This window comes from Lupinus angustifolius, chromosome LG08, assembly GCF_001865875.1.
Source record: "Lupinus angustifolius cultivar Tanjil chromosome LG08, LupAngTanjil_v1.0, whole genome shotgun sequence".
Taxonomy (NCBI): domain Eukaryota; kingdom Viridiplantae; phylum Streptophyta; class Magnoliopsida; order Fabales; family Fabaceae; genus Lupinus; species Lupinus angustifolius.
In genome coordinates this window covers 11,147,360-11,158,388 of record NC_032016.1, presented here as the reverse complement: position 1 = coordinate 11,158,388, position 11,029 = coordinate 11,147,360, and the positions used below count along the sequence as shown (strand labels likewise).

General features: G+C 33.2%; 2 protein-coding genes across 2 annotated transcripts; both read right to left on the bottom strand.

Annotated features, from left to right (window-relative positions):
- LOC109354745 (probable galacturonosyltransferase 9) lies at positions 421–3,549 on the bottom strand. The gene is made up of 3 exons (XM_019597445.1): positions 3,193–3,549; positions 1,479–2,717; positions 421–1,074 (listed from the first exon to the last, which is right to left on the bottom strand). Exons 1-3 carry the CDS (start codon positions 3,331–3,333, stop codon positions 799–801), a joined length of 1,656 nt encoding a protein of 551 aa, XP_019452990.1. The 5' UTR covers positions 3,334–3,549; the 3' UTR covers positions 421–798.
- Positions 5,880–6,692, bottom strand: LOC109354063 (basic leucine zipper 43-like). Its single transcript, XM_019596415.1, has one exon. The coding sequence runs from the start codon at positions 6,632–6,634 to the stop codon at positions 6,047–6,049; it is 588 nt and encodes a 195-aa protein (XP_019451960.1). The 5' UTR covers positions 6,635–6,692; the 3' UTR covers positions 5,880–6,046.

Sequence of the window (11,029 nt, the reverse complement as noted above, 5' to 3'; positions counted from 1 at the left end):
ATGCACTTTATACCTATGTGACATAATATAATAAACTTGTTCATATCAATGTTATGAAACTTGAGCTGGACGGACATCAAACTAAAAGACGTTTTGTATAATGTTTAACCGATTTAATCGACTCAACCGTTTCGGTCGGACTAGATGACGTCAAGTCTAATACATAATACTACATTCATTTAAGGAGGAATGTATTTTAGCAAATAGAGATTCCTACAAATACAGGTAATCAAAAAAGTAGACATCCAACTTGAAAAGAACCCTTCAAACTCTTATAGATCAACATAACAAATATTCCTGAAAAATGAACTCTACAACCTTGATACCATGTCATGAAAAACTTTCCTTAAAGCTTAAGCTATCATGTGAAGATGATAAATGGTTTTCTATGATATCTTATCATAGTGCAGAAATATACAAAAAATAACATAAAGGTGGTATATTAAAAATATAAACAGTGTTGCATTCTCATTAATCATAGGCATGATAATACCATAAGCAAATGAATATATGCTAATCATACAGAAGGATAAAACAAAACAAAACAAAAACAAAAAACACTATTTTGTGTACATTTCCCGACTCGATTGTTCAAAATTATTGCATACCATCTGAAAACGATCAACGGTGAAATTCTCAGATGGCATTGCCATTGTAGAAGAAATGTGATGACAACACATACCTTCTCGGTGAAAGGCATATTTAACTCGAGATCCTCAATTCCAAAAGTTATATGATGAACCATGAAGGATATGTCATCTCAAGCATATGGCTAAAACGGCGGAGTAGAGATGTGAACTATAGGCCAAAATTGCACATCTGCACAAACTCCATATCATTGTCCACATATTTGGTCCACAGACTTTTGTATTGATTCAAAGCAATGTCAAGCCACGGTTTCATGTCTCCGTTGTAATGAATGACTGCTGCATTGTTAATCTCGTCGATGCTAATACTGGGATTGTATCCTAGCCCGAGCACATGCCAGGATTTGTCCAATGACTTGGTTATGGAGTAGAAGGTCATCAAACCGGGAGCGAGTGTACCCTTTTTCCACAAAGATTGATCTTCATTCTGATAACAGAACCGACACATAAAAGTATTTACTCATTTCCAATTTACAATAACTTATTAGTTAGCAACTGTACAAATGAATAGGTAGAGCCAGTGATTCAAATTGCGGACCGCATTACGTGATGCAGCCACAAGATTGCAGTTGCGGTGACTGCTACTACCGCATCACACAGCAATTTGGTGTGACACCGAATCACAACAATGTGGCCACATTGTGCCGCATCAGACCGCGTTTGGGCTGCAATCTGCATTGCAACAGCTACAATGACCATAATCACAGTAACCACAATGGTGACACAATTTAAAACACTGGGTAGAGCATTACTCAGGCAATCTTTTTTAGCAAAATAGTAGCTTTTGATAAGACAATTAAGGAGTTATAACTTGATGCGGAAGAAACTTACCATGTTCTGCCAGTAATGGTACTGATCTGTGCTTTTTTCATACCTCCAAGCGTCAAGATTAAATATATTCATACCAAAGGCCCAAGCACATGTTTTTGGATTGAAGCTCTCCTTGACTAAAGGATGAGAGAAATTCAAGTACTGGGAATATCGGTGGAAAGAGCCAAAGCAGGTCTCAACCGCACCATTCACCTTCCCATCCAAATCAATCTTCCACAAACCGGTCAAGTCTTTTTGAACCACAACATCATCATCCAGTAAAAGAATTTTATTCAATTTCGGATATATCTCTGGCAAATAAAAGCGAAGGTGATCCAGCAAGGACAGGTGTGCAGGGTTTCTAAATTTCATGCTATGTGCATCACTTGTTGTATTTTCAGCTTGATTTCCTAAGTAATGCTTATGCATTTTAGCAGATTCAAGTTGCCTCAACACCGGGACATACGATGAATTTAAGAATGTGAATTCTTCTACAGCCTTCACCTCTAAAAATGCACCGCCTTCAACTGGTCTCATCTTGAACCAAACCTTCATCGCTGCAACATTCATCCGATTTGTAACTACGTGAAAAACATGCTTCCATGGCTCCACTGCATTCTTCACCACAGATCTCACCACAACTGACACAGCTATCACGTTATCCGAAAATATTGCATAGTGGTACAAACTGGGATCTTCAAATTCAGGTTTAGGTTCATCATCCCTATATTTATCCGGATGTGAGATTTTCTCACCCATTAGCCTCATGCCCAGACAATGCAAGCTCTTGGGAACCGATTTAGCAGAAATCAAGCTCGCCAATGCCCCATTCTTCTTCGCCTTCACAAGCGACTGATTAACTGCAAATATAGTATCCTTCAACTTCTGAATCTTCACTTGATTATCGTAATTCTCTTTCGCCTCAACAATCTTCATCCTCACAATCTTCACTCTATCCTTAACCTCCTTCTCAAACTGCCTCAGCACATCCTCATCTATTGGACCATCTGACTTGAACAGCGACGACTGATAATCCGGCTTCACCGAAACATCCGAAATATCGCGAGCCAATTCATCAAACATCTTCAATTGCTTAGAAATGTCAAGCTTGAGCTTCCTTGCATAAGCAGCATATGCATTGACTAGTGTTATGTGATCTTTAGCTTGCTGGTGTATCAAATTCACTCTAGTCCTAAGAGGATCAGATTTCAATGCCAAAAAGGTTCTACGCACATATGCATTATCACCCATGGGAAGAGCCTGTAACCAAAAAAAATCTAAATCACTACATAATGTCCATTCATATTATCAAATTATACCAACAAGACAGTCTAGTGGCTAAGGCTCAACTACATCCCCAGAAAGACCAAAAGGTCACGGGTTCTGAGGGGCAGTTATGCACCTCGAAAAAGATTAGTTCCTTACCGACAAGGCACTAGTCTATTGTTGTAAGGCCCACTATATTCCCAGAAAGACCAAAATGTCTCAGGTTCAATTCCTGTACGCTACACTTCTTGGCGAGGACAATCATGCACCCCGAAGGATTAGGGATATCCTTGGTAGTACCGAAAAATATTATCAAATTATCATATTGGTTATGCTTTATATCCAATCTACAATAATGGGTCGATTCAAATTGAGCAAATTGATAATGGGTTTCAATCAAAATCAAATCTTTTTCTAACAATAACATAAAAAACAATGAAAAATGCATAGAAACAGAGGAACTTTTTACATCATCTTGCAGTGTGGAGGGATTGGTTGTGAAGAGAACAGAGAGGGTTGCAAGGAAAATGAGAGAGAAGATAGCAGAGATGAAGATTCGAAAGGAGAAGAAGCTGCGGAGGCCAGATCCACCACCTCTACCTCCTCTCATAGCAACCACCGTGGGAACAAAACTGAAAAGGGTTTTCTTCTTCTTCTTCTTCCTTGGATCTTGAGATTTATTATGATGCTATAAAAGATTGTTGCTTTCGTAAAACTGTGACAGATGGTGAAGTGAAAGAGCAATGTTAGATCCAATAATGCAGAATCTATAAATCTGTGTTACTTCATTGTTGTGACTTTTGACATCGAAATTTAAGATAATTCCTATATTTTTTTTATGTAATATATATATATATATATTGTTAGCTTAAGATATATGTCACCGTAAAGTTTTTTATACTCTCAGCACATTATATATCATTGATGATCACTAATATGTGAATGGTAGGTGATTTTTGATAGTATAAAAACACTTACATTCTTAGTATATATATTAGATCCGTTGTTTATTTGTATTATTTTTTGAAGACTAAATGATAATAAAACATGATCTACATACATTTTTTTCTCAAAAAAACATTAGCCCAAAATTATATTTTTATTAACTGTTAGCATAATATTTTTTTGTCAAAATGTTAGCAAAAAATTATTTTGAATTAAGAGGGGAATGGAGAAGCGTGACAATTTTTAGATTTGATGGTAATAAAAAGATAGAAATCAATACAATGAATACCATGTAGTGTAGTTGTGTGTTTTAACACAAAATGTGATGGTGAGCTTGTTTTATTCAGGTTCTTATATATATTCTTATAATAAAACTTTAACCTTTTACTATCAAACACAGACAAATTTTAGTTAAGAATGTCTGGTTTTCTATGTAAATTAGAGTAAAACTCGATTATGGAGTAAATATTTTTGTTCAGTTATGCTCATATATGGATTAATTCCTATGAAGGTTTATCAAAATAAAAGTTGCTATGAAGTATTTTCATCAAGACACATATTGAAAGAAGGAAAATTTGATGGATCCTGTCAAAACTTGGGAAGTAAATAATCAAACCTGATGTTATTTTTCTAATTATATGCAGCCAAGTTAGCTCAGAAACAAGCCATAAAATAGTACTAACAATTTCTAGTGGATGGCATGTCTAAATGTTTTCCCTTTTATCTTTGTGTCATGTCCAACTGACCCAATTCCACTTTGTTCTTTTAGTGTTGGTCGGATATGGGCAGAATGGGGAATTCAGATGAGTAGTTTGTTTTTAGAGACTGACTAAAATGAGGCTTGGACTTGCCAGTAGGGTATTTCAAAAGGTTCTCTGACACTCAAGTCAGTATGAGTTTAAGGAAGATTGATAAAGAATAAATGAGAATAGATGGGAGTAAATGCTAACAATGAATGAGAGAGTTAATATGAAGTATGAGTGAAATATTTATGATGTAGGAGAATATGAATATTTCCTGTAAGGGAACACCCCTTATTTATAGTAAAAGTTATGGCGACATGTTATCTATCATGTAGCTGATGGTGACTTGGCAGTATGCATTGTAGGGGCATGATATGTTTATCTCTGCCGCATAGTAGGTTCGTCTCTAACTGCGTCTGTCAGAGGGAGCAAGTTGGAGTTGCAGGCAGCGTGGCATAACTCAATTGGGAATGCATTGACTGAGGTGTTAGAAATAGTGATATTTGACATGAGGTGATGCAAGCCTCCAAGTGAGACTTGTTTGGCTCACGGGACAAACTGACTTTTCCAGGAGGCGTGGTAGAACCCAATTAAGGGAATGCATTTAATAAAGTGCCAGCAGCATTTATAAGACTTGTACGAGGATGATGCAAGAATCTGGTTCGTGTCTACTTATGTTTTGTTTGGCCAAGTGGGTCCCATCCTGATCGGCAGGATGTCCAGTTTGACTGGGATGAAATATAATTACTTATATTAATTTATACTAAATCCTACATATGTTTATGTTACCTTCAATTTCTTACATTTCTTTTGCCATAATATTATCTTTTATTATATGAACTTTTATTTATTTATTTATTTTCTTCTTATTTTTCTTTCCACAATTCTCTTACTATTACTAAAAGATGAGGTGAATTATGAAGGCTTTCTATATTGTTTCATGGGCAAGAATCATTGTGGTGCTTTTGACTCTTCTGAGTGTCCACCAAGTTGGTGCTAACAAATAGTTAAGATATCATGTTTTAAAAAGTAAAAATTATCCAAATTAGTTGTACCACAATTATTACATATATACTATAGATATGGATATGTGATATGTTATATGATATATGGTATGGTGAATTTTGTATACTATGATACACAAGAGTTAATCAACTAAGGGCTCAAACATTGTTTCAAATTGCGGCCGGCATCATGTGACATATGGCTATAATATTACAGTTGCAGTTACCGTTGCAACCGTATCATATTGCAATTGTGGTATGATACTAGTCATAATAATGCAACCGCAACGGGCTACAATACAACCGCATCAGACGACATCTAGGTTGCATCAAGCCGCAACACAATCACATCGATATCAAAAATATTATTTGGCTAACAAAATAATTTATACCCTAACGACTACAAATCTGGATCGCAATAGTTGCAATGACCATCATAATTGCAATCACGACCACAATCATAATTTAAAAGATACTCTAACCACGTTATTGCCATTTATCTCATAAACTCATACATCTCAGTGGCGATTCAAAGACAAATATTTTTTTACTTCCACAAAGACAGAACAGAGAAACCAAAGATAAAGAAAACTAACTTAAAGAGATGAAAATTTTGGCCATGTTTTCAAAATTAACCAAGAAAGTCCATAGAATTTGATGAGATGGATTGGTTTGAGGAATGAGATATTCTAAGATATGATGAGTCACAAGGAACATGTTCTAAGGGTCCAAAAGAAGGACAAGGACAAGGACTATGTATCTGCATGTCCCTTATGATTTGTTGAAGTTCTGAAGTTTGTTCTTTGAGCTTAGCATTTTCTTGAAGTGTTTGATCATGACACTCTGATACATGGTTCAGCTTATCTAATAGTTTATGATTCTCATTCCTAAGCCACATGACCTGTGACCATAGCTCATCAAGTTGTTTCTGCTTCCTCATTCGCGATCGCCTCGCGGATTCGCGATTCGATATCATCCTTCTGTGTTTCCTCTCATTGATGAGACTCAGGTTTTGATCATCTGCTTCATCAGAGGTTGAGTTGCTGCTGATACCTGATGATTGAGGACTAAAGTTTTCATGTATTTGAAAAGGGTTGTTGTGGAAGCCATATAATTGGTTAGGGAATGTTTGAGATTGAAATTTGTTGTTCTGAATTGTGTTGTAGTTTGTAGGGTATGGAGAAGGGAGTAAATAATTGAGTCCTGTAACCTCTTGCATGGTTAAGCAATGTGCAAAAGTGTTTAGGGTAAGATTGATTGGTTTTGAGGAGTAGGGAGAGTGGGTATTATATAGGGAATGACAATGATATTAGAGTGTTGGAGTTAAGAGATACTTAGATTCATGGAAAGCCATGTCGATGATATCATCGTACGACAATTGAAGACTAATCTCTTACGTAGAATAATTATCAGTATGAATGATAATAGTCAGCGTGACAATCAAAGACTAATCTCTTACTTAGAACAATAATCAGAGTGACAATCGAAAACTAATCTCTTACCGGAAACAATAATCAAAGACTAATTTCTTATGTGGAACACTAATCTTTTACGGGACATAAAGGTCATCATAAGTGGTTATAGTCTCTCCCTATAAAACCTTGTACATGCATATGGCATAGAACTATTTACCCATTATGGTGGGTCTTATTGATAGTAAATGGTGTTTATGTAGTGGCTTTGGTTGCACTAACTTTTATTCTCATGCTAACTCTAAAAAGCACTGTACTTATTATGTATGGCTGCAAATAATTACATAATACACATGCATGTGACATGCTAAGTGTGAATGACATGATGCACATAAGTGTGGCCCAAAGGGTTTGAATTGAATGCAACTTGAATTTGTGGATGATCATTTCTAAAAAAAAATATTCTTAGATAAAAAAAAACAAATATAGTTATAGGGTACATTGGATAAATATGTTTGTCACTTTTTATAATGAATCTAATATATGATATGTGATATAATGAATTTAGTATGTGATTGATAAGATAAATAAGAATATTATAGATGATACATTTTATATCATGGGGAGTATAATAAATATAATGGAAGACTATTTGGTAGAAAGTAAGCACATGATAAATTTTGGAGTTTAGGTGAAGTCATGTTATTATATTGAGTTATTTCCAAGTTGATTGTCTCTTGGATAGTATTAAATAAAAAAGGGTGAAAAATGAGATTGTGCAAGGAATATTAGGCTCAAAAAATTTGCCTGAACATTCTTGACAACTTCTTGAATGACTAATCTTTTCAAAAAGAAGTGTAAAAATAATGGACTTTGGCTTTCCCTATAAAACATTTTTCATGAAACATTACATTGTATTTAAGCAATCCAAGTTTTTTTTTGTTTTTCACATGTATCATCGCACTCGAGGCAATTCTTTACAAACTGGGAATATCCACAAGTGTGTGAAGCTAATTCTTCCAGCGGGTATTTTTTTCATCCACAAGACTTTGATTACTTAAGGGGAATCAAGTATGTACCACTTGAACTAACACCCGTTGGTTTGAATCTAGATAGTTTATGATTATTTTACTAGTATGGTCTTTTAAGTGTTTCATTTATTTTTTGTTGTGAATCTTATACCATTAACTTACATTTAAATTCTCAACCAAGCAAGTTCATTTCCAAAATATTCATTACTGAGATAAGAAAGAAAGTTTAAGAATTTGATGACTAGAGACCCACTCTATTGGGTTAAATAGAACAATCACTTTTTTTTTCTCTTTTCTTTACTTGGGTTATGTACTTGGGGTACTAATATGTGATAATGAAGACTTGGTTGGTATTACTCACTAGGAAAAATAAATGAAGACTTGGTATGGAATTTATGTTTTCACCTTTTCAAAACATATTATTATGGTTATTCCACATTTAACTTTAAATTTGAGTTCTGATTGTGATTACATGCCAACAAAATCACGGTATTATTGTTACAAATAAGGAAGCACATATGCTTTGGAATAATAGAATAGGTACATTTTTTGGGCACTTCTAATTATATTATATTTTATAGCATTTTATATTTTTATAAGTTCTTGTATCATATTCAAATTTTCTTATAGGTCAAACGTTTGATTCTTGTGAACGACACTTGTTAGGAGAGATGATCATATACCTGAAAGGGATTAATTCTTTACGCAAAAGATGAGGAGATATTCTTAGTTATACAAAAAAAATTCTTGATTACAAGGGTTGTAAATAAAAAACAAAAATGTTTGATGTACATTAAAATAGGAACATCAAATATTAATGTTTATTTATCTTCATTTTTTATGATTCTAATATAGATTTCAAATGTGTATATAAAAAATAAAAAAGTAATTAATTGGGTTTCAATAACTTTTGTTAAAAATTTGATGTTAAAATAATAAAACTCAATTTAAAAACATGCAAATTGGCTTTTGCATGTGTCATGACTATGAATGGTTTTATGTTTTCACCCATGCTGGTATATTCTCAAGGTTATTCACCACAAATTGCTCTCTACAAGAACAAAAGGGTTTCATGATTAGGAAAGTGTGAATGATCCTAGCTTTAAAAGATTTAAAAGTAAAGTCCTATTCAAACAAAAGAATCACCAACTAGGATTACCATTTACTACCATAAATAATTAATATTTCCACCTAAAAATAATATTTTGCACACCCTAAATTTTTTTCTCTCCTTTATTTATATCTTGAATGTTAGATATAGAGGATTTGAATAAAACTAAAAGGTAAAGGAAAGGGAAAAGGTTAGAAAAAGTTTAGTGGTGTAGAAGAGTTGTTCACTATCCAATAAGAGAGAAAACAATATTTCCACACTCCCATTTCTTTCTAAGAATGGGTAGATTTATTTATTATTGTTAAGAAAATGACATACATATGGTAAACTTAATATTTTTGGTTTCCCACATGTATCCTCGCACCGGAGGCAATCCTGTCCGAGTCGGGAACATTCACAAGTACGTGAGGCTAACTCTCTCAGCGGACATTTTTTCCATCTACAAGATTCGAACACGGGTTCTTGGTAAACTTAATATATAACAACTTAAAGTTCTCTAATTGATTTTAAGCAATTTATTTTGTTGTTAACAATAATGAAATAAAAAATCATAGTGGTTGTGATTGTGTTTGGCAAGATAGCAATAAGATACTTTAGAAGTTAATCAACTAACTTATCTGACAAAAAATAAATTATAAGGTTGTGTCTCCTAAATGAGTTTACTTAAATAATCTAGGATTTTAAAAACTCATATATAAACAAATAATTATAAGTTATATAGTTTATAAGTTAGGGGTTACACGATTTTTGCGCATAAAATAGGATGCAATATTTTCTTGACTTTTTTTATATCATTTCATACAAAATGAACCAAAATTTACTCATATCAAGTTATACAAAAATAGAGAAGTTTGGTCTTAGCCACTGAAGAGTGGAGTAAAGGTCATGCTCATGTATAACAAAATGTGGAAATTGATGAGCAAGAGCAACCACAATGGTGGTGAAAAAACTCAAATCATAATTAGATAAGAACGTTCTTCTTCCAATTTATCATTGGAAAATAACTGTTTTTGTGCTTATTTCACAATATTAAATAAAATAGACACGATTTTTGTAGTTGAGATAACATTAAAAAATGAAACAAAAATTGTTAGAAGAAGAGAAGAAATAAATATTAAATAAAGTGAAGAATAAGATAAATGTGATGTAGGTTGTGAGGTTCATTTAAGAACGGAAATATAGTTGTATCATTGAAGATGATTTTGGCTTGAGTTACTTAAGTTGTTGAAATATGTAAACAAATATAAAATAATCAGTGAGATTCATTTAAGAACGAAAAATAGGTTGCACCATTGTAGATACTATAAGAATGGTAGTTTCTAAGGCATGTTCCACTAAACCAAAAACTTAAATCGAGAGTATCATCTCCAATATTGAAGAGTCTAGTATTAAATGAGAATTACAATATACGATAAAAAAAATTCAACGACTATAATTTTAAATTATTTTTCAATTAAAAAATTGTTATTTTTCTCTTCTCATTTTCAGTACTAGAGAATCCAGTATACAGGAAGAGTTTTACTCTACATGCATTGATAAGAGTAAGAAGCAAAAATATGGTTAGAGAAATGCTTTTTTCAACCTGCACATGCCATATGAGTCTGGTTGAGTGGATTGATTGGTCAACAATGTTATTAGACAGATTTAGACTCATTTGTTTTCTTCACTTTATATGCTTTCATTCTAATTTACATAAAGGTGTTTGGGTATTGTAGGATAAATAGATTAACTCTTTTATGACCAATCTATAATTGTACTCTACATTGTACATTTACTTGTCAATAAATTAGTTTGGTCAAATCAAAATGGTATGAATTGAACCACTAGGACTTGTGCCATTTGAGTCCAATCACATTCCCAAAAACTCAAGTTTAAGATCTCTAATCAAGCGAAAACTAATATAAGATTTATTCTCATTCAATATGGGTTTCATAGCACTAATTAATCTTTAGAGAATAAAGTATCTTCTCATACTAAAATAATTATCTTCTTCAGTCCGTAAAAGTATGACATGTACACTATTTTATTTAGTTTTAGAAATATTTTTATAGAATATAATT

Coding starts and splice junctions, on each gene's coding strand:
- LOC109354745 (XM_019597445.1), bottom strand. CDS start 3,333: ATGAGAGGAGGTAGAGGTGGTGGATCTGGCCTCCGCAGCTTCTTCTCC. Junction 2,718..3,192: donor CCTCCACACTGCAAGATGAT/GTAAAAAGTTCC, acceptor TTTTGGTTACAG/GCTCTTCCCATGGGTGATAA. Junction 1,075..1,478: donor ACCATTACTGGCAGAACATG/GTAAGTTTCTTC, acceptor TTCTGTTATCAG/AATGAAGATCAATCTTTGTG.
- LOC109354063 (XM_019596415.1), bottom strand. CDS start 6,634: ATGCAAGAGGTTACAGGACTCAATTATTTACTCCCTTCTCCATACCCT.